Below are 24403 nucleotides of genomic sequence, written 5' to 3' on the forward strand. Positions count from 1 at the left end.
GCCTTGCCCTCCATCCCGAGAACCCCATTCCAGTCAGACATGGCTTCTCACTGTCCCAAACATGCAGCTTACTCCTCCTACCTGGAAGCCTTTGTGGTGCTTTCAGCTCCACCAGTCCTTCTCTCTAGGATCTCTAATTCGTGCTTCATCGCCCACCTCAACCCCTTCCTCTTCTAGAAAGCTCTCCCTCACTGGTAATAATAGCTGTCGTTTATTAAATATCCACTCTGTCTGAGGCAGAGTACTAGATACTGTATATGTATTGTTTTTCTTTCTTGCTACAGTATTGCAGAACAGATGGTGTTATATCCATTTTCCAGATGAGAAAACTTGAGGCTTAAATTTCGCACTACCTCACAGCTAATAAATAGTGGAGCTGAGATTTAAGCTGAGACCCAAAGCGTGTGCTTTTCTCAGTGCAGTTCACTACTTGTTCTAGCCCGCGGTGAGCTTTCATATCACATTCCCATGGCCTTAAAGTCTGTACCATACAGTATCACGTAGGGTTTTAGCCTCCTTGCCTCTCATGCCCATGTCTCCTCACCTAGGCTGTGCTCTCACAGCAAGGTGGATGGCACCTTCTCCTGGCTCCACACAAGGCTGGCTGGGCACTCCAAGGCACATAGTACAGATAGAGTCCGACTGGCTGATTGATGGGTCGAATGAAACCCTGTTCATTCTCCAGAGGCTGCCCAGCAGGAGGGTACAGCAGCTGGGCAGGCTGGCTGGGCTCCGGGCCCTCCATTCATGTGGATGGGAGGCCCAGGAAGGCTGCCTAAGAATCCTCTCTGAGGTTGAGCCGAGGCTTCCATCTCAATGCCCTTTTGTTTGGGGGGATAGCATCAAGGCCTCCCATGAAGTCTGTGTGTTTGACCAGCTTTTACAGTTGGATAGTGAGCAGGGACAGGGTGTAAAGCACAAACAATTGGGGGAGGCCTCTGAATTCCCAGGGGTTCATAGTCCAGCAGGCAGGCCAGGATCCTTTCCAGGGCAGGTGACACTTAGTTAGAGCCCCTGCATGGGTAGACAGGATCCAAGGCACTTTGGTCTCTGGCCTCACTTACTCTTCAGTATTCAGGTCCCTGTTTAGCTTTTCTTACCAACCCCCCACCCCACCACCACCAAAAAAGGTTTTTGCTGGGAAACATCCAGCCCTCAGTTGAACTTCTCTAAGTATGAAGCCCTCTCTGCCTCCTGAAGAATAAGCAGACTCTGATTGAATAACCATTCATTCATTCATTCTTTTCTTTTTCTTATTTTTTTTTGAGATATAATTCATATACCATAAAATTCACCCCTTTAAAGAGTAGTGGTTTTTTTTTGTTTTTTGTTTTTTTTAAGATTTTATTTATTTATTTGACAGAGAGAGATCACAAGTAGACAGAGAGGCAGGCAGAGAGAGAGAGAGAGAGGGAAGCAGGCTCCCTGCTGAGCAGAGAGCCCGATGCAGGACTCGATCCCAGGACCCTGAGATCATGACCTGAGCCGAAGGCAGCGGCTTAACCCACTGAGCCACCCAGGCGCCCCTAAAGAGTAGTGTTTTTTGGTACATTTACAAAATTATGTAACAATCACCACTTTCTCATTCTAGAACATTTTCATCAATCCCTCATCCCAAAAAAGACCCTAGTCTCATTAGCAGTCAATCCCTGTTCTACCTTCCCACCAGACCTTGGAAACTACTAATCTACATTCTGTCTCCATGGATTTGCCTATCTGGACATTTCATATAAATGAAATCAGACCGTGTGGTCTTTTGTGGCTGGCCTCTTTCACTTAGCCTTATGTTTTCTTGATTCATCCATGTTGTAGCACATATCAGTACTTCGTTCCTTTTTATGGCTGAATAATATTCCATGTATAGATATATCACATTTTATTTATCCTTTCATCAGTTGATGGACATTTATGTTTTTTTTTTTTTATGGACGTTTATGTTTTTACTTTTTGACTAATGTGAGTAGTTTTGCTCTGAACATTCATGTATAAATTTTTATGTGAATGTTTGTTTTCATATCTATTGGGAAGATTTCTAGGAATGGAACTGCTGGGTCATATGGTAACTCTATGTTTAACATTTTAAGGAGCTACCAGACTGTTTTCCGAAGTGGCTGTACCATTTTACATTCTTACCAGCAATAAATGAGCATTCTGATTTCTCCAGTCTTTTTTTTTTTTTTTAAAGATTTTATTTATTTATTTGAGAGAGAGACAGTGAGAGAGAGCGTGAGCAAGGAGAAGGTCAGAGAGAGAAGCAGACTCCCCGTGGAGCTGGGAGCCCGATGTGGGACTCGATCCTGGGACTCCGGGATCATGACCTGAGCCGAAGGCAGTCGTCCAACCAATTGAGCCACCTAGGCGTCCCATGATTTCTCCAGTCTTTGTCAATACTTGTTATTATCTGTCTTTTTTATTATCACTATCCTAGTATGTGTGAAGTGATATCCCACTGTAGTTTTGATTTGCATTTCCCTGATGGCTAATGATCCATCCACCGGGCATCTTTTCATGTACTTACTGGCCATTTGTATATATTCTTTGGCATTTATTTATTCTTTTTTTTCTTGGCATTTATTCTTAACGTCCATTATAAGCCTTATGCCCTATTTGGCATTGAGGAGGAGCATAAACATGTATCATGATGACCTTTGCCTTTCAAGAACTTGCAGTCTGGTAAGAGAATTATAATTAGTACGTAAGACAAGTTAAGGCTTCATAGACAAGGTGGTGTTTATTCTGGGCCTAGAGATAGGTCGTATTTGGATACAAGACTTTCTGGACATTTGGAGTAATGTAAGCAATGGCACTTTGTAATTAGAAAAACATTTTATCTTATAGTGCTTTCTGAAGTGGTATGTGTAAAAGTGCTGGCCTTGCACTTGACATGTAGTGGGCTGTCATTATGCATTAGCTTCCTCTGCAGCTGCCCCTGTTAGCCCCTGCTCTGTCCTCTACGACTACACAGCTTCCTTTTCCTGTTTCAGACATTTAAATATTAGGAGACAGAACCCCAAGCTAAATAAGCCTTGGTTCCCTAAACTGTGCTTTCAAGTCTTCTCCCCATCCTATCATTTCCTAATGAAATGGCCCCCAGATTTTGGTGCCATTTCTGAATTGTGGCATGACCACAGTTGTGAGGAGCAGGGCAGTCATCCCCTTTGTTACATATTTTACGCTTCTATTAATATGGCCTGAATTTGCACTAGGTTTTTTGGCAGCTGCATGGCACTCCTAGATTCTGTTAAGCTTGCAGTCAGCCCAGTCTGCTGAGAACCAGGCCTTCCTGTGCTTCTACAACCTTTTGATTGGTTTTGTTTGCCAAGTTTGTTTTAACCTAAAGGCAAGAGCACTTTAATGCATCGTATTGGTGTTTGAGTATAAAAGTTGTGGAGCTAGTGCAGAGACTACCATGAGGAAGAAGAGGGATGGATTGGCCTGTCTCATCTTGAGTCTAGGAGAAGAGGATTTCTTCTAGGAGAGAAGGGTCTAGAAAGCAGAACTAATCAGAGTATCTTCATCCCTCAGATCCTTCCTTTCTACTTAAGTCTCTTCCTTTTTTATCATTTTTTGTTATTGATTAGTCCCATCAGATTCCTGTGGTGTGCTGGCCCCAGCTTAAATGTGGGAAAGAAAGATGAAAAAATGGGATATGTGCCCTGAAGACAGTGTGGTTCAGCAGAGAGAGCATGGGTCCCAGTCCCAAGCTGCCACTTACTGGCCAGTCACCTTTTTTTTTTTTTTAAAGATTTTTTATTTTATTTATTTGACAGAGATCACAAGTAGGCAGAGAGGCAGGCAGAGAGAGAGAGGGAAGCAGGCTCCCTGCTGAGCAGAGAGCCCGATGCGGGGCTCGATCCCAGGACTCTGGGATCATGACCTGAGCCGAAGGCAGAGGCTTTTAACCCACTGAGCCACCCAGGCGCCCCTAGGAGGCCAGGTATTTTGCATAGTTGTCTTTAACTGAAAAGCTAATGTGGTTCTGGACCTTGGCAATGGTGGTTCAAGTGCCAACCCTGTTTGGGAAGTCTGAGCCACTTCTGTGTCTCACTGCCATAGCACACATGAGAAGCTTTCTGGAAACCCAGCCAGATGCCCAGCTGCCCTCCGTAGCAGCCTAGAGTCCTGCTGTGGTGCCAGTAGGTGGCGCCCATGGCCCTTCCCCACACTTCAGCTGCCTAGACAGGGCTTTCCTTCTTGTCACCAAGTTGCCAGGGCAGCTGGGGACAGAGCATATAGCCCTGGGCAGTGGTACCCAGACAAGGGTGCCCTGGGCCTCTCCCTCCCCTTTATAGCCTTGTATTTTTGCTTTTCATGTTTTATTGCATTCCAGCCCTGGGATACACTGCTTGGGGAAACAGAGATTTCCTCAGGAGGACTGTAGGAGGTCATTAAGGGAATTGGGTTTCTGCCTGTGCTTTCTGGCACAACTCATGCCTCTGCCTCCAGAAAGTTGTCCCTGTGGTTCTGTTGCTCTGACCTACACTTGCATGGTACCTTCTCCAGGGTCCTCCCTTATATTTTAGCTGTTTGTCAGGTGTGGAGCTGAACAGTGAGTGCCTTGAAGGCAAAGACACTGGAACTTATCCTGCTCAGAATCCTATAATAACTACAGTCTCATGAAAAGTTTGTGGAATGAGTGGGTGAATAATAGAAGATAGGTTCCTCAAAAAATCGTTATCCAAACTGAAGGACATTCTACAAACAAACTAGCCTTACTCTACAGCAGTGTTAGAATTATGGAAATCAAAGAAAGCCTGAGCAACTATTCTAGGTGAAAGGAAACTGAAGACACATGCAATGTCTGATTATAACATTGATCCTGGCTTATATCTGTTTTACAGGGAAAATTGCTATAAAGGATATTATTGGGATAGTTGGCGAAATTTGAATATTAGATAAAAATATTTTATCAATGTTAAGTGTCCCAAATTTGATCATTGTTGGTTAGTGGTTATGTAAGAGATTAGCCTCATCCTAGGAAATATGTGCTGAAGTATTTAGGAGTAAAGGGTCATAATGTTTGAAACTAACTCTCACATGGTCCAGGAAAAAATAGAGAAAAGGAGTGGTTAAGCACAAGAGGCAAATGTAACAAGAATCTGAATGAAGGACAGAGGCTGAGGTTTTTTGTGCTATTTTTATAACTGCACTGTACGCTTGACATCATTTTAAAATAAAGTTTAAAAAAATAATCTCTGCACTTTTATGTGTGTCAAGTTCCTGCTAGAAACTATGAGAGATGGGACGAAGAATGGTCACCCAGCATTGGACTTCATTCTGTTCAATCCAGCAATATTCAGTGAGGGTCTGATACAGCTCCTCTGCTGTATACTTATGAACAAGTTGAACACTTGTGGTAATGACAGTTAACTTTTGGAAAATATAAGTGCTTGACATATGCTATCTCTTTTGGTCAAGCTCAGCACCCTTGTTAGGTAGGTCTGATAGGCTGATAAGGTTAGGTGACTGAGGTTCAGAGAGGTCAACATAACCTGCCACAGTCACACAGCCTGGAAGAGAAAGATACAGGCTCATATCCAAATTAGTGTAGTTGAAGGCTGATGCTTTGTGAACCTCCATGTTTGTATGTATATAGAATAAAGAACTGGACTGATTGATCTTTTCAGATCATTCTTTACATCTAGGAATTAAAATATGATAGGAAATAACTAGTTATGAAGCTTGCAGGCTGCATAAATGCCTTTCTCCTCCCTCACTGCTCATCAGCTTCCCTTTGGAGCAGTTCTGGTATGGCATTGCTGGAGTGGGCCATCTCCCTAGTAAGAGCAGCACCTCTGGAGCTTCCTAGAGGATGGGTCCCAAGAGGGGCCTTGAAGGAGAATGCTTAGTTCAAGTAGCAAATGCAGAAGATGCCAGAGAGGCCTTGTGTTTGTGGGGTTAGAGCACTAGGAGCCTGCCTGAAGTCCGCTGGCCCGAGCTGGGCTCTGAGAGCAGCCTCCTTCCTCCCTTGCCCTGCCCCTCTCAGCCCTGGTTGACTGGGTAGATAAGGCGCAGATGGAGGCTGCGCGTGTGGATTCTAGCCCCAGGCGCCTTGCTTCTGCTCAGACAGCCTGGCCTGGTGCTGTTATTACTGTAAACAGGACCTTCTGCGAGGCTCCAGCCAGAGCCCTGTTGCCCAGATAGTGATCATGATTGAGTCTGCATGGCTCACTGCTTCCAGGCCTCTGATGCAGGTGGGCCAGGGCTCCCTACCCTGCAGCCCCCTCCCCAGCTGCAGCTGAGAGCCAGTTAATGCAAAGGATCCGGAAATCAGTTGGAACAATGCACGATTGAAGTTCAGTGGCCGCTTTGTATTGATTGGTCATAAAGAAAGAGGAAGAAAAATCAAGTGGTACCTCCCTCCCCTGAGTGGAAGAGCTGGTTAGCCAGAATAACTCAAAACTGCCCATATCCCTTTCTGGGACTCTCCCTCCTACAGACAGCAGCTGGGGGACTTGTCTTTTCTTTGGAAGTCTTGCTAATGCCTGTATCTGTTAGGAATCCACTTCTCAAATTTTGATGTTATATGTATTTAGAATTCCGAGATTTCAGGACTGGGAGGGACTTAAGAAATCATTTGTTCTGTTATTTTACCATAGAGAAAGGGGAGGCGCAGAGAGACAGATCTGGATCACACAGCTAGTTACCGAGAGATCTGTGACTAGAATCCATGGCCTCCAGCTCCAGGCCTGCATCTTAAGTGTTCCCAGCCCCAAGCCTGAGAAGCTACACCCACACTTTCCCACATATACACAGGAGCCCAAGTTCTTTGAAAAAGACAGGCCCACCAGTACAGAACAGGTAACTTCCAACATAAGACTGAGGTATTGGTGAGTGTGTAGGGATGTGCTGTAGACATGTACTCATTCAGCCCACGTGTGGCGGTGGTGCCAGGGCAGGGAGTGAGGAGTCTGGAGGGCCACACTCACTGGGTGGGTGGGGGACACAAGGAAACTGCTAAGTGTTGATACAGGTTAGCACAGGCTTCTTGCAGAAAGAAAGGGGAAGGTTTTTTCCCCCTAAGAAAGTTTTGCTTAAAAAAGCAATAGTATATTCACTGCTACAAATAAATAAATAAATAAAATTTAAAAGAATGCAGAAGCACTCACAGCAGGAAGGGAAAGTTTGACACTCTCATGCTCTTTTCCATTAATTGTTTTGTGTTTGGTCCCCAGCCTTCTGAACCCTCCTGGATCCCTGATCACAGCAGCTTTGTCCGTCCCGTCCCCCGTCCCCCGTCCCCCCCCCCCCCCCCCCCCCCCCCCCCGGCGTGATGTGTTAGTCTCCTATGGAAATCTCAGGTCTTGGGCTAGGGTACCCTTATTCTACCACTGCCCTTGCCTGGGGATTTGAGACTGTTTATTTATCAATCCACAGCAAATTTTGAGCACATATGGTCCAAGTTCTGTGTACACCTTTCACATATATCCTCCTTTACTATTCCTTCCTTAAAATGGGGTAGGTACTAACTGGAAATAATAATAGCACAGGCTCTTCTGTTTGTCCAGTCCTTTATTGCATGGGTAGCATTTTTCTATATTTTGTCTCATTGTTTCTTCATGGTACTCCCATGTGACCTATAGGGTAGGGCTGCTGGGGTCCTCTCCCTTTTTAACAGATGTGGAAACAGGCTCAGAGAGCATGAGCTGTCACTCAGATGAAGGGACCAAGTGAAGTTCAGAGAGGCTAGGTCATTCATTCATCCATTCGTGCCCACCCAGTAAGTGCCGGAGCCTGCATGTGGACCAAATCCATCCTGCTTCTTCCCCTGGCCCCCACTACTGCCTGAGATCTGTGCAAGAGCTGGGCTTCTACTCCTGATTGCTAGTGTGACTTTCTCCTTGTCCACTGCCCTGGACCACCCCCAGTGAGTGTCACCCACTACTGCCCTGCCAGGCAGAAGACCTAGTTCATTAGGGAAGGGTCTTCCACAAGTCTGCAGGGAGCCCAGAAAGGCCTGCAGTGCCCAGCCCCCGGACACAGGCTGCTCTGCCCTGAGTGGCAACCCGCATTAAGCATTCCACTCATCATCTCAGAGATGATGGAATCCTAACCTTTTTGGAGACACCATGCTCTGTCACAAGCATTGCTCTTTTTAAAAGAGATTAATTCACTTGCCGCATTTTGTCTGTTGGTGAAAATCACAGGGGAGAGCAGGGGTGGCTTTCTCAGGCCTCAGAGGCCCTTTCAGCCACTCTCAGCAGGCAGCCACCCGCAAGCCCAGCTGGCCACTACTTTGAAATGACTGCCCACTGGGCATTCACTTGCAAAACAACAAAATGAAATGGAGGAGACCTGTGTGTGTGAAATGCTGACTTTGAGGGCTGCTCTGTACGGAAGGGAGGTGGGGGAGGGGCCCCACCCAGCTCTGAAGGAGGCAAAGTTGTAGTTGGCTTTGCTTGTGGTGCTTTGTCGTGTTGGTTCTGGTCCTCCCTCCTCCCTTGATTTGACAAGTGCCGCCACTCTATGGAGTGCTACTGTGTGGTGTCACTTTTAATCCTTACAACACCTTGCACAGTAGAGATTAATATCCCCCACGTCCCAGCTAGTAAGCGACAGAGCCATAATCTGAACCCCAGCCCTTGGACTCCAGGGTCATTGCTTTTTCCATTACACCGGAGGCCCAGGAGGCTGCAAAGAAGGACGCTCAGTCAGGATGCTGGGCAGGGCTCAACCCTGCAGTGTCGCCGAAGAGCACTGAGATTTGCCTCCTAGAAGTGATGCTTCAGGTTGGTGGTACCCTTTCCCTCAGGTTTCTGTGCCCCCTCTTGAAGCCTGTGTGGACCCATGGGGAGGCTGAAGCTCAGGATGAGATACCTTTCCCAGTGTGTTAGAGGAGGCGGCGGCAGCCCTGACTAGAGCCCCGGGTGCCTGCCTGTTCTGTGCTCCTTCAGCTCTGGTCATTGGCAGGATCGCAAGTTTGGAGAAGCCCTTTTCCCCAGCAGTCCTCCTGTTAAAAGAATATCCTGCATTGTATGGAAAAGGAAAATCCCAAAGTGCTAATCGGCGTGTAACAAGTAGCTCAAAATTGTTGCTAATCAGAGCCACAAGTTAAGACAATAACGTGAGATTCCTTTAGACCTATGGGGCTTGCAGTCAGTAGGAAGCTGGCAACTGCCCAGTGTTGGTAGGAAGAGCAGTACACAGGAACATCCCTGTCCTGCTGGCGGGAAGGTAGATGGAGCAGCTGTCCCGGAGAGGACCCTGGCACAGTGGCATCAAACCAAGTAACTGAAACCCAGGGATCCCACTGCAAATGCACGCCCCAGAGAAACCCGTCCAAGAGGGCACATGTAAGACATTCTTTGAGCTCACTTTTGGTGGCTGGGACATGGAGGCTTGCTGAGTGGGTATCAGCAGAGAGGGAAAAATCTGGTGGATGTGCCATGGAGAACTATATAGCAATTCCTAAAAATTGAATTATTGTATACCTAGCAGTATGAGTTTATCTTAAAATGCAATTTCTTGTGAAAAGAGGTAATAAACAGAAATGCATATGTGTATATGTGTATAAAAAGAAAAAACCCTGCTTGGTTCAGGTTCTGGAAAGCAAGAACCTCTGTCTTGTGTCCTCCTCAGGAGCTAGCATGCAGCTGGGCACAAAGTAGGTGTGTACACACGTTTGTTGAATAGATGAATAGAGGAGTGCCTGGAGCCAGGCTGGCTGAATTATCCAGGTCATCCTGTGTGACCCTGTCTCAGAATCCCTGGGTATTGGCCAACCTGCTGCTGCCAGCTTCAGACTAGAACATGTTGGTCCATCGAGGCAGGGGGGAAGTAGGGTAAGCTGTCAGGCAGAAGTCACCCTGTACTGAACTTCGTCTATACTCCAGGTACTGGGCTGGGATCCCAGCAAAGTAGAGATTAGTGTCCCTATTTGATAGGTAAGAAAACTGAGACTCAGAGAATTGATTTTCCCAGGATTATCTAGCTGGACGAGAATTTAAATCCAGGTCTAGTTTATTCCAAAATCCTTTATTCATCCTTTTCATTACACTATACTTGGCCCTCAAGGGACATCTCCACCCCTTCTTCCGTCCTGCTTCCAGAGCAGAGCTGCTTCCAGAACTCTCAGGATCCAGGCAGGGGAACATGGGTCCCTGACCCACTGGAGACAGGAGGGATTCTTACTGCACTGAGTTTCTCCTGGCTGTGTCCTGCTTTCTCATTTCCCTTCTCTGGCTCATCTCCTTTGGTCTCCTATTACAGCAGCCCCCAAACTGTCTTCTTGTCCCCGCTTTCTACTTTCTTCCCTTTCAGACTCAGCTTGCTTAAGCTATCAGGTTAATTTTATAATTTCTTTTGCCCAAAACCTTCGGTGACAACCCCTCTGCCTGTGGTGAGAGTCTAAGGAACGCTGAAGAGGTTTCTTCTCTGTTGCCAGCTTTAGTTGATTAATGATGGCTGATTCAAACGAGTGTTGAGGAGAATTCTGAGGCTTTTTCAAAGGCTCCACAGGACAGAGCTGCCAGGAGGGAGTCATGATTCTGACTTCAGTGCAGGAGTGCAGGAGAGTAGCATGTGTGCCAGGCATTTGTCAACCCTTTAGACTGGGTTTTTAACCTAAGATCTGTTACTGATTTCTTTTTTTTTTTTTTTAAGATTTTATTTATTATTTATTTGACAGAGAGAAATCACAAGTAGACAGAGAGGCAGGCAGGCAGAGAGAGAGAGAGAGAGAGAAGCAGGCTCCCTGTCGAGCAGAGAGCCCGATGCGGGACTCGATCCCAGGACCCTGAGATCATGACCTGAGCCGAAGGCAGCGGCTTAACCCACTGAGCCACCCAGGCGCCCCTGTTACTGATTTCTTAAAGAGCTGTGAACTTGTGGACATTGTAAAAAGAAAGGAGGAAGGAAGGAAGGAAAATAAAAAAGGAAAAATTCTTTTATGGGTATGTGTGTTCCTATGAACTTTTCTGGAGAGAGTCATCAGTTTAAAGCCTGTGGCTCAAAAAGATTTATGCCCACCACCTTGGTAGCTTGGCTTTAGAGGTCCTGTTGTAGGCCCTGCATACCTTGGCAGCTGCCTGTTTCTCTGCTGTGAGCTGTCACCTGGATGGATCTGCCTGAATCCATCTATATCTCTGAATCTGCCTTCCCGTTGCTTCCCTGCTTCTGTCTTGTTACTTTCGTCTGGACCGGCATGCACTTCCTCCCTTGCCTCTAAATTGTTCTTGCTTGTTCTTCAAGGCACACTTCGTGTCTTTTCCTTCAGAAACCTCTTTGTTTTGCCTTAGCTGGTCCTCATTTTCTAGCCTCCTGGACTGAGGACCAGAGAAATGAGGCCATCTGATCCGAATCACAGGATCAGAACTCCAGGCTCTAAGCTTTCCGACCCATGCGCTTTGCACAGCCCCTGCTAAACCAGGGAAGGTTTTGTAAATTAAGGAGGTTTTGTACAAAAAGAGGGTTTTTGTGGGTTTTTTTTTTTGTTTTTTGTTTTTTGTTTTTTTTTTTGGTCTCATAGGGCTCTTAGTCACTTTAATATTCTTGTGCATAGAAAATTGTTTCTGGGGGCGTCTGGGTGGCTCAGTCATTTAGCGTCTGCCTTTGGCTTGGGTCATGATCCCAGGGTCCTGGGATCGAGCCCTGCATCAGGCTCCCTGCTTGGCAGGAAGCCTGCTTCTCCCTCTCCCACTTCCCCTACACATGTTCCCTCTCTCATTGTGTCTCTGTCAAATAAATAAATAAAATCTTAAAAAAAGAAAAAAAGTTGTTTCTGCAAAAAGAAGCATAACTGCGTGTGGCAAAGGAGCCTAGGAGTTTCACTAGAAGAAATCCTCCAAATTAGAGGGGAGAGATGAGGGTGTCCTGACGACCTCTCTTGACAACCCTCCCTCACATTTTGGGCCCAGTCATGCTGCCTTCTTCTCTGGGCGAGAGGCTTTACTTCTGCCTGATATACTCCTTCCCCTCCCTCGACCCCATTTGACTGGCTAGCTCTCTGGCATGACCTCCTCAGGGAGGACTTCTGGCTCACTGAGCCTGGGTTAGGTTCCCTGGGTGTGCGCCTGGACCCTGCGCTCCCCCATTCACAGAGCTCCTCCCATGCATGCTTATGGCTTGCTGGCCAGTCTCTCCCTGCACTCTGACAGTGCCTGTTCCCTCCCTGCGTCAGCACAGGCCAGGTGAATCCTACATGCTCTGGCTCTTCCTCCCAGGCCTTCATCACCTGCTTGCTTCATCCCACACCGAGCTTTTATTTGGCTTGGTCCAGATGAGCAGTTACTGCACATTGTGACACAAGAATGGAGCTAGGACTCAACCCCGCCTCCAGACTTTCTGCTGGTGCCTTTCATTTGGAACCCACTGAAGAGTCAGTGGCCTCCCAGTTCCCCAAACACCCTCCACTATTCCTCATAAGCAGATCCTGCATTGTTGGTGAATCGCTCTTGGCTTTTGGTCTTGCACTCTCCTGGCCTCCTGTGGCACTTCTGGTGGGAAACTACACCCTCAGGCTTTGATTTCCTACTATTCTTAGTCTCCCCCCATTCACCCTTCCCGACTCCAGCTAAATCATTTGCTCCTTAGGGCAGACCCCCTGTCTTCTCATCTCCACCCAGAATCTAGCACAGGACCAAGCACATACCATGACTGGCTAAAGTCAGTTGAGTCTCTTGTCTTCCACGATCCATGGAGCGAAGCTGAGTCTGGGGGAAGGGCGGTGAGATAACAGGGATTCTGGCTATAGAGGCATTATCTACCCGAACTTCAATCACTGATTGCCCCTTAGCTGGCTTTGTGACCTTCAGCGAGACATTTCACCTCACTGAGCCTGTCACCTCATCCATGAAAAGAGGTTAACATCAATTCCTTAAGCTTGTGTGAAGACTGAGAGCATGTGTGTCAAGTTCTGAAGGCACTTCCTGCTTACAGTAGATGTTCAGTAAGAGTTGGTTCTGTTTATTCCCCTTCTCTATGTTCACCCCCACATTGTAGGGCCCTCTGTTCCCAGAACCCAGAATTTAGGATTTTAGTGATATATTTAAAGCCTTGTTTTTGTTAGTTTATCGAGCAATGCTTGAATTCCTACCATGTGCTAGGCACTGACCTAGAGAATCAAATAGGCTCATGTGGACTTTCCTAGAAACCTAATCCAGCATTTCTAATACTCTTCCTATCTGTCCTTGGGTTCAAGATTTTCAGTTTCCAAACAGCCACCATATAGAGAAACCTGAGGATGTGATCCTTTTGTAAACTGGGAACTACCTAGATAACCAGTGTCATTGGGCATTCAGTGCTGAACATAGGGAAATTCTAAGGATGGAAAAGAGATCTGTGGACTGGATGAGCCAAGGAAGCCTTCACAGGAGGGAGTTCTCAAGCAGGATTGAACCCCATAGCGTGCTAGTAGGATTTGAACGGGCGAAGAATCAGGGAAAGAGCATTCTGGACCAAGGGAGTGGGAGTGTCAGGTTGTTAAAGAAGGGAAGGCACATTATTTCCTCAGAAGGCTGAGAAGATAACAGCAGGGGGTCAGACTCATTCAAGCCATAGGAACTGGGGTGGGTACTTAGTACTGTGACTATTTCCAGATTCACCCAGCCTCCCTGTTTTTTGACGATTTCACTTCTTTCACTCCTACTTCCACGATAAGCCATTTACTAAAAATATTCCTCTGTCTCTTTCTAGGCTCTTGTCGGAAGGTGCAGATGTTAATGCAAGGCACAGACTCGGCTGGACGGCACTCATGGTGGCAGCCATCAGCCGAAACGACAGGTGAGAAATCTTCTTCCACACAGGGCTCCCTTAGCCTGATCCTTGCAGACCACATTCCAAAACCCTTACCCACCCTTGCTTGTCTCCTTGCTGTCTTCCCCAGAGTCAGGGTGATGGACTGAGCTGAAGGTCAGGTCTACACCTGGTGTAATGAAAGTATAGGAGATGGGGAAAAGGCAGAGATAGCCTTGGATCCTGGCTTCATCTTTCATTTGCTTTGTGACCTTAGGTGAGTTGTTTGCATTATTGAAGCCATGAAATGTTTGCAAGCCTGTGTTAAGTGGTAGAAGGTACACATGTGAGTTCTGTTCATGTTTTCATTATCTACCATCTGTCCATGTGGAGGAATCTAGTCACTGTCCCCAGTGAGGGCTCCACTGGGCTATTTCTTTGGAGATTCTGATAGGGAAGGGGGTACCCCCTCCCTCCCATTAGAAGCCCTGCTCTTTTCCTGCGCACTTCCCCATTCCCTCTGAGAAGCTATTTTGTAAAGGTTGAAATAGTCCCCTATGTATAGAGTGTTATATCCAGTTCTCACAACTGCCACAATTTGCCAGAATTCTCATTTTGCTGCTGAGAGAATTGAACCCCAGTAAGGTAAGATGATTTGTCTGAGGTCACACAGACAAGAATTAGAATTTGGTCTGGCTGCCTGCAAAATTTGTGTTTTACTTTACCTCACTGCTGCCTCCCACTGCCAGATCCAGGATCCTACTTCTCCTTCCCAGTTTTTAGCAGTAGTTATGCAAAAGAGTTGATTAAATAAGAGCAAAAAGAAATGCTTTCAAAGAAAGCAGACTGGGCAGTTTAGTAGCAGTCATGGAAATTGATAGTTTGAAGTGCCCAGTTTTAATTTTTCCTTTAAGCTGATCATTAAGGCTTTTGTCTGCCACTACTGGCCTCCTTTGGAAGGATCATAAATGTCGAAACCGATGAAACAGGGACTTTTTAATATAGAGGTGGCACTGCCTTAGACAGGCTGAGAGACTTAGCTGTATTGGAGATAGGACTTTCTTCTCTGTTCCTCTGTCCTGAACCTGTTCTCAGCATTCCATTTCCTTATTTGCCTCATAAGCTCCAAGCACTTGAAAGGAAACTTGGTGTAAATAGGCTTTGCAGTTGAGAGGCTTGGAATCCCGTCCTGGTTCTGACCCTTAGTTGAATTTCAGAATTCTGTGGGCCCCCTCTTTCTCCACCTGAAATCAGTTATTTTCACAAGCATTTGGTAAATATCTACTCTGAGCCAGACTCTGTGCTAATCACTGGAGAATCAGAGACCTTGGGAACTCAGGGTCCAATATGGAAAGGAAAGGCAGGTAGAGACACAGAGTCTAGCATGACCCATGATGTCAGAGCCATGTGGACAGGATATTATCAGAGCAGAAGGTGTGAGGGGACTCACTCTGGCAGCAGGGTGGATTCCCGCTCTATTTTTGTGAGAGCCCAGTGAGGTAGTGTATGTGTCACCTGTTACAATGTCGAGTTGTTATTCTCTTCTGTCCACATTAGTCCTGTCTACACACAAGCGTGCTTTTATTCTGCCACTGATACTCACTCCACCTACCACCACCTCCACCCCACCCACCAGTTTTCTTTTCCAGCTTTGGGGGGGGGGGGTCTCCATCCACAAGAGATAGCAAGCAGGTGGCAGAGGAAAGGGAAGGGAGTGTGTGGCCCTTCTAGGTGTAGTATTTCCACCACTGAGACAGATGAGGAAATAACACTATACTTAAAGAGTATTGTCAGTCAGTGTGCAGATAGCTGGTAGATGTGCTCTGGGGACACTTTTCTCTAATTCTAATGACTTGTTACCTTAACTGATTGCCCTGTCTTTATCCAGTGCCATTAGCAATTCAGTGATGCTTGTTGAGCAAAGTGAGAGTGTTGGCTGGTATTTACTTGTTTGGGTTCTTAGGACTAATTATTGGTGGTTTTTGTTTTTTTTTTTAAAGATTTTATTTTTTGGTTGAGAGAGAGCACAAACAGGGGGAGCAGCAGAGGGAGAGAGAGAAGCAGGCTTCCCACCAGACAGGGAGCCTGATGCCGGGCTCGATCCCAGGACCCCAGGATCATGACCCGAGCTGAAGGCAGTTGCTCAGCTGACTGAGCCACCCAGGCGCCCCAATTATTGGTGTTTTAAACATGCATTTTGTGTCCTCCTCTTCCTTCCAGTGGTTTTTATTAAAAGTGGCATACCTTTTAGTTTATTTTATTCATATCACAATATTTTGGGGGGACCTACTGTTTTCCAGGCACTATTCTTGACAGACAAAGATGCCTACCCTCATAGACCTTATGTCTATACTGGTGGTGGTCCCTAGATAGGAACAGATAGTAAATGATAGCAGAATACATAAATAAAATATATACCGTATTGGAAGGTAAGAAATGCTATAGAAAGAGGAAAAATAGAACCTGATAAAAAGGAATGCCAGGAGTACCTTGGTCAGGGTAAGTAGGCCTCATTGTAAAGGTGCCACGGGAATGGTCTTAAAAAATGATCATGTCCATACCGGTACAGTCTGCCAATAAGTTTCTCCTTATTAGAAGTGTACTGATCCTCATTTCATCAGTTACCAAGACCTTCTGGAATCATATCGGCCAGGCCCGAAATGCCACCATTTCAGTTGGACTTGGATGAAGGGGGGATAGAGGGGTATAGCACCCCTTACTTCAAGGCTGAAAGCAGAGAACCTTCACCTCTGTTAGATGTCAGCCTACAGCCTCAAGGAAGAGGTCTTAAGAGGATCCAGTCATTTCACCCTCAACTGCCTTTAGTGAGTGCCTGCTTCATGCCTATGTCCTGAGGGATATAGCACAATAATCTCTATCCTTAAGGAGACAGACATCTTGTGAACTGTTATTTATATATGTATTTTTTAACTTAATTTTGAATAGTAAAGACAGTACTATTTTATTTAATTTTTTAAAAAATACAGTACTGTAGAACAAAATTTTAAAAGTGTGTATGGGAACTTAATTTATAATTTATTCTCTCCTTTTATTTCCAAAAAGGGCTTGCAGTGACTCAAATTAAAATACAAATATAAATGTACACAGGAGAGTTAAAACTGGATCAGGATCAGAAATCATATTGGTAAAAGGAAAGATAATTGTATCAGGATTGAACCAGAGATTTTCTTTTCTGAAAATAGCTTTATTGTTTTTGTAAAAATAATATAGAGAAGAAAGTAACAGTCAACTGAATTCCCTCTATCTAGAAATTAAGCAGTGTGTGTGTGTGTGTGTGTGATTTCACATAAATGGGACCATGCTATACTCACTGTAAGTCAGGTAATTAGTGGAATTTTCACTTTAGATTGAAGCTTCCTAATGAGTAGGACAAAAATAGGGATACAGAGGATCTGGTTCTTCAGGGAAAAAAAACTCTGTTCTCACACCCCTATGTATTATCATTTTATGTATCCAGCAGACATTTTTTAAAACTATACTGTGTCTGGTGCTGATGTGCTAGGCTCTGAGGGGATTCAGATAATAAGCAGCACAACCTTTGCCTTAAGAAGCTTCCTTGGGAGGCGCCTGGGTGGCTCAGTGGGTTAAAGCCTCTGCCTTCAGCTCAGGTCATGATCCCCGGGTCCTGGGATCGAGCCCCACATCGGGCTCTCTGCTCCGGGGGAAGCCTGCTTTCTCCTCGCTCTGCCTGCTTGTGATCTCTGTCTGTCAAATAAATAAATAAAATCTTTAAAAAAAAAAAAAAAAGAAGCTTCCTTGGACTGCCAACATCAAGGACTTGAGTAATGTGATGACCATTATCTTCAGTAGCCATTCTGCCAAAGATTTACCAACATTCTACTAGGATGATCCTTTTGCCAGCCCTAGTAACAGCTTGGGTGTAGTAGTGACTTCAGGGGCAGTTGCTGGGGGCTGACCCCTTTCCATAGTGAGGCCTCCATAAGCCTCATGCCACAGGCACTTGTTTTGCTGGAGTCTGGAGGCCTCATTCTGTGTTGTACTTTAACCCCACCCAGCTAAAGGCTGAGCCACAGGGTCCCAGGATGATCACTGTGACTTAGCATAGCCTTCACCAGCTCGTGCAAATATACCCAGCCTGCAGCTAAATTCAATTAGTTTTCTTAAAGAAGGGAAAGAAATCCAATTTTACCAAACACGGACAGACGGTGGAAGGCACTTTGATGTTACAACCTCTCAGTGATGCTTTGCTTAGTCACAAGTTCATAAGCAAGAAGGCTTAATTACTTGGGAAAACACAGGATTAAAACTGGACACAATGGCTGAGTATCCGCTCTTAGGCGACTTGATTCGAACCCATGTACCCAGTTCGTGTGTGGTGCAAACTTTGATGTGTGCTATGACAAGCTGAAAGTCATGACCCCCTCAGGGAGGCTCCTTCACATGGCATTTGCAGGATGTGTAGGCGGAGAGGCAGGGCCTGCCAGGCCTGTTTGCTCAACTTTGATGTCCAAGCAGCCACAGGCCCCTCTGTTTGCTCTTTTACTGAAGGATGGATTGGGAGCCTCCTACCTTTCCCAGTGGACAATGGCCAGCAATGGAGTGTGACGACTGTTGACCATTCCAGGAGCCTGGTGGACCAGAACAGGGCTTTTGGGAGCCCAGAGCCTGGGGGGCCAAAAGCTGTTTATAAGACAGCCATTTCTCCAGATGTAGCTTTCCTTAAAGTCTAATGCTGGTTGGGTGCTTATAGCGGAGGTAAAAATAGCCTCGTGAGTTTTAACAGGTATCAGCTATTGCTTGACTGTCCATCCAGTGGCACTAAGGTATTTGTAAACTGAAGGTTGAAGTCTGTCCTGTTCCCTTCATCAGTGTGTATATGCAGGGGATAGCGGTTTGGCAGAAAAATTGTATGATTTAGATCCTTATAATTTTTAATTCAAAAAAGAAACTCAAAACAGACATCTGATAAAGGAATGTTATCTGGAAGATATAAAGAACTCTTATAAATCAACAGTAAAAAGACAACCCAGTTCTTAAAAAATGGGCAAAAATTTGAGCAGACATTAACCAGAGAAGAGATGGATGGCAGATAAGCATGTGAAAAGATAACTCAGCATTAGTTATTTAGAATGGCTAAAATTTAGAAAATCTGACAATACCAAGTGCTGACAGGGTTGCAGAACAATTGCCATCGTTGCTAATTAGGAATGCATTATGCTGTGGCCACTTTGGAAAACATTTTGGCAGTTTCTCATGAAGGTAAAACATATATTTACCATGCAACCCAGCAATACTAGCTCCTGTATTAACTTTGTCCATGAGACATAACAACATACATCTTCAAAAAGACCTGTATGCAGACATTTATAGTAGCTTTGTTCATAATCACCAAAAACTGGAAATCACCCAAATATGCCTCAGCTGGTAAATAGTCAAATTGTGGTACATCCATACAGTGGACCACTACCCAGCAATTAAAAAAAAAACTATTCAGAGGCGTCTGGGTGGCTCACTTGGTTAAGCGACTGCCTTCACTCAGGTCATGATCTCAGGGTCCTGGGATCAAGCTCCACATCAGGCTCCCTGCTCCAGGGAAGCTTGCTTCTCCCTCTCCCTCTGCCTGCTGTTCCCCCTGCTTGTGCTCTCTCTTTCTGTTACATAAATATAAAATCTTTAAAAACAAACCAAACCATTCACACATGCGGCAAAAGGGATGAAAATTTTTTTTTTTTTTTTTAAAGAGAGAGTGCATGCACGTGACTGGGGGAGAGGGGGAGAGAGAGAATCATAAGCAGGCTCCACGCTCAGTGCAAAGCCCAACACAGGGCTCAATCTCACAACCTTGAGATCATGACCTAAGCTGAAAGCAAGAGTTGTACACTTAACTTACTGAGCTACCTAGCTTAAAAGCCTTATGCTAAGCTAAAGCCAGTCACAAAAAACTACCTATGGTATAACTCCATTTATATGACAGTCTGGAAAAGGCAGTACTGTAGGGACAGAAATCAGCTTAGTTTAGTGGCTGCTAGGATTTAGGAGTAGGAGGAAGGGCCCAGAGGAACTTTCAGAGGGATGAAAATATTCAAAGTCTTGACTGTGGTGGTGATATACAATGAAAACTCATCAAATTGTACGTCTTAAAAGGATGAATTTTACTATGAGTAAATGATACCTCAGTAAATTTACTTAAAAAAAAAAAAACTTTTTAAAAAGCTATCATCCGTGTCTCATTTTCATTATTAATTGTCACCTATGGCATACTAAAAATTCACATTTGTAGTGTCAAAATGAATTTGTATGGTTCATCGTCAGCTGGAATGTTTAGACTTCCTCTGGTTGATGGTATTTCATATTAGAGTACTGTATACTCGGTTGGTAGAGAATAAAGATTTGTGATATCTCATGATATGTGATGTCATGAAACATAATTACTGACGAATAATGATAAATTCACTTACAAGTGATACACAGTGAGCTTTTATAAATTCGCAGCATATTGTACGATCCTTAATATTAAGGAAAAAGGGTACAGGACTGAGAGGTTGCCTCCCATCCCACATCATCCTCCGACTCCTTGTCCCTGCATTGCCATGCAGGGAGACCACCTAAACAGTGTGGCTGTTGTGGTGCTTCAGGAGCTACAGATCCTGAAAGAGTGGAGTGGTGGGGGGAGATTTGGATTTGAGTCCACTTGGGTTTGCTGGTTGCTTTGGAAGCCCCTGCCTCAGAGAAGGTGAGGCCATGAGGCAGAGCTTCAACAAAACTGTTTGAAATTCCCCACAAGAGCCTCCCTCCCTCCTCTGCCTTTTCTCCTGGAGTGCATTTCATCAGCATCGGAAGGACTGCTTCCCGGCACTGCCTTCCCTGCTTGGCTGGGGTCCCTGAAGAGCTGATCTAATGAGCGGCTAACACGCATTTGCCAAGGCCTTCCTGGATGTGGTACCTGGGCTTTGTTAATTTTAAAATGCCGCCATCCTTGGCTGAAGACCATTTAATTTCCTCTCGTAGCACTCATTTATTTTTAGCATTTGCTTATTTTCCCTCCACCTTACTACGGGGATGGGTGGGTGGGCATTAAACCCTGTGTTTGATAAACCAGCAGCCTCAACCAGACTTCTGTCCTGCAGAAGAGGCTGTGCAGGCCTTTCTTTGTGGGCCAGCAGCTGCATAGGTGTTCTTACAGTGATACTGCTCTTGCAGCTGGGCCTGGGGCAGCTTCCCTGCAAGGCTCTCCTTCCTTGCTGGCTGGCTGGAGGCAGAGCAAGTACAGCACCCCTGCACCCGTGCTTCAGTGCAGGTCCTTAAGGGACCTAACCACATAGAACTCTACCCTGACTTAAAGGCCTACAGCCTCTTCCTAGGGTCCCCAGCTTGTTCTTGGCCTGGCTGCTTGTTGCAGAGGGGTGCTTCCTTTGGCCCAAAGAGGCTGGGCTTTGCACTGGCCCATCCTCTGTCTATATTGGTATCATGGCTATGGTTGTGACTGGGGGCTTCTGTGTGCCAGGCCCATGTCAATCACTTCCAGTGTTGGCTCTGATCCTCCCTGCAATCCTAATAGGGAAGGATCATTATCCCTGTTTGTTTTTTTAAGATTTTATTTATTTATTTGACAGACAGAGATCACAAGTAGGCAGAGAGGCAGGCAGAGAGAGAGAGAGAGGGAAGCAGGGTCCCTGCTGAGCAGAGAGCCCGATGTGGGGCTTGATCCCAGGACCCTGGGATCATGACCTGAGTTGAAGGCAGAGGCTTTAACCCACTGAGCCACCCAGGCGCCCCTCATTATCCCTGTTTTACAGCTAGGAAAAATGAAGTTCAGATATGCCCATGGTTGTCTAATAAGTGAAAGAGGGAGATAGGATTTGAAGCCAGATCTCTTTGAACCACAAATTCTCATTCTTTCCACTGGATATACTGCCTGTAGAGGGAAGGGGTGGGGAGCAAGGCCATGGGATGGACTTAGAGGTACCAGGACGAGAGTCAAATCAGCTCAGTCAAGGTTTCTTGATGACCCACTGGTGTCAAGATATGCTGGATTTTTGAGAAGTCTAAAAACAGAGCACTCTTTGTCTCAAAAAGCTGATAGTCAGGGAGTACTTGGCTGGCTCAGTTGGTAGGGCATATAACTCTTGACTTTGGGATTGCAACTTTGAGCCCCACGTTGGGTGTAGAGATTACTTAAACTAAAAAAAAAAAAAAAGAAAAGAAAAGAAAATCTTAAAAAAAAAAAAAAGCTGACAGCAGTAAAGGGATAAACAAGTCCCCCCCCCCCTTTTTTTTAACCTGTAGAATGAGACAGAATGTGGTCAGTGTCCTAGAGAAGATCACCTCGAGTGACAGGCAGAGATCATGCCGTGTAGAGATGAAATAATGAAAGGAGGCCTTTCACACGAGGTGGACGTTGAAAGATGGGACAGGATTTTGATTGGTAGAGGTAGAGAATAGAGGGACAGCATTTCTGGAATATCATCAGTACCAAAGGAGTGGTGTGAACATCAGTTCACAAAGGTGAGAAAGCAAGAATGTGCCAGATCCAGTTGGAGGAGCTGGCAGTCTAGAGATGAGAGAGTGTGACGGAAAGGCCTTATCCAACATTGGTCACAATCCTCTCAGTCTGTGGTAGTCTAGCATCGATACATCTGTAGGTTCTAGAGCAGATTACATGGGTTCAACTCCTCTTCTTCCTCTTACTAGTTATGTACCTTGGCAGGTTCTTTCACTTATCTGTGATTGTTTCTTCAACCATAAAATGGGGCTAATGAGCAAATCTACCCTAAAAGGCTATTTTGAGGCTTAAATATGTAAATATTGTATTGTTTAGATTAATGGCCTGCTGTACAGTAAGCACTTGATAAGGTTTGGGTACTTTAGTTAATAGAATAGTAGTAGTGGTGGTGATGCTTAATTATTATTACCACTATGGGTCACTCCAAGAGGAAATTAGTTAACAGTCTGCAGGTAAACCTGTCTTCGAATGTGGGGTATTATTTGTCTCTCACCAACACCTTTAGGTGGCTCAGAAGCAGAAGGGATTTGGAGACTTTTTTTACACCCCTTTTCATCTAAGAAGCTGGGCCTAGAACATGAGACCCCAGAGCAGGGCACTTTGATGTGGGACTGGCTCTTGTCCCAGGTGGCCACATGCCCAGTGCTGGACAGTGCCCAGTATTTCCCAGCAAGGAAGGGTGGGTGAGGGTGCTGGCAAGGTGCCCGGAATGCCAGCATCATGCCCCCAGAAAAGTGTGCCAGGCTTGATGTTTCTCCCACTGCTGCTGTGGCCGATTATGTCTGAGTAACAGTCATTTCTAATCCCATTTGGAATCGTTGCTCAAGATAATCCTGTTTCGTAGTAATGATATTCCAATTCCAGCATGCACCGATTCTAGTTTGGCAGATGCATGCCTTGACCTCAGGCAACCCAAGACAGTGCTCCCTGGAAAGCAGTGCCAGCTCATTTGACTAACATAACAATCTCAGGGTAACCCCCCTTCTCCCAACACTGTATCTCGTCCTGGGGTTCTGTGTTTGGTGCTTTCACAGAGAGTATCATTTGGGATCAGGGGAGCATCCACTGCTCATCCAAGTCAGCTACTTGGGGAAGGATGTTCCTCTTCTAGGGACTGCGATTTGGTTCACTCCCATACCTCTTTTTAAAGACATCAGACCCATGTTGTGCCATGAGCTGCTTGCTTGCTTGCTTATTTATTATGTATTTATTTTTATAAGAGAACAAGTCTACACCTTTATAAATACTTGAGAGGTACAGCATCACATGGATTCTGTGGCCAGTGGCTTTAGCAGGTTCCTTCAGAATCTGGCATGAACACTAGTTACTTTTCCCTAGATTACTGTGGTTTTGTTCAGTTTGCCACCAGGAGTCACTGTGTTGTTCTTTACTTTGTACACCTAAGCACATCCCTTACCTAAATAGAATTCAGTTTCATCTCGGGCATAAACAGCTTCAATTTTAAGAAGAGCTTTGTGCTCCCTCTGGTTCCAGAGACCTCACTTACAGCCAGCAAAACTGGCCTTGGACCACAGCCTTCCAGACGTATTTGTCGTTTTAGAAGTCCTATTCCTAGCAGGCCTCCATAGACCCAAGATGATGGAAAGAGGTGAACTGTTTATTTAATAGGGCTGCAGGCTAGTGGATCAGGAGTATATGGTAATATAGTAGGTGTGTCTGGGTTTCAGCAGGGTATTTGTTTCTCATGATACCCATATGAATAAAGTATGATGTGGAGAATAGTTCAGTCAGATGGTGAACGGCCTGTTTCATATGTTGTGTATATATGACTGGAGACCAGAGAGCAAACTCAGTGGTGAGCCACGGGGCCCTGTCCTATTCAGTCATTACGTCACTGATTCCATTGAGACCATGGATAAATGCCAACCCAACTGCAGATTAAATGAAGCTTAAAGAGGGACACCTGGGTGCCTCAGTGGGTTAAGCCTCTGCCTTTGGCTCAGGTCATGGTCTCAGGGTCCTGGGATTGAGCCCCACATTGGGCTGTCTGCTCTGCAGGGAGCTTGCTTCCCCTTCTCTCTCTGCCTGCCTCTCTGCCTACTTGTGATCTCTCTCTCTGTCAAATAAATAAATAAATTTTTTTTAAAAATGAGGCTTAAAGACAGAGATAATATGTTGGGTGAAAGAATTGGAGATACTGAGAAAAGAACTCAGTGGGCTCGAACAATGGGTTAAATCTGTGGTGAAAAAATTAATAGGGATGAGTTTTTAAGTCTACAACTAAAA

General features: G+C 45.5%; 1 protein-coding gene across 2 annotated transcripts in view; it reads left to right on the forward strand.

The window, feature by feature from the left end:
* CLPB (caseinolytic mitochondrial matrix peptidase chaperone subunit B) overlaps positions 1-24403 on the forward strand; it is a 140536-nt gene that overhangs the window by 15713 nt on the left and 100420 nt on the right. For both annotated transcript variants that reach the window (XM_047691442.1, XM_047691443.1), the window contains exon 3: positions 13633-13719. In XM_047691442.1, the coding sequence (XP_047547398.1) occupies positions 13633-13719 (87 nt within the window). The remainder of the gene's footprint in view (positions 1-13632; positions 13720-24403) is intronic.

The sequence above is a fragment of the Lutra lutra genome, chromosome 10 (genome assembly GCF_902655055.1).
Source record: "Lutra lutra chromosome 10, mLutLut1.2, whole genome shotgun sequence".
Taxonomy (NCBI): domain Eukaryota; kingdom Metazoa; phylum Chordata; class Mammalia; order Carnivora; family Mustelidae; genus Lutra; species Lutra lutra.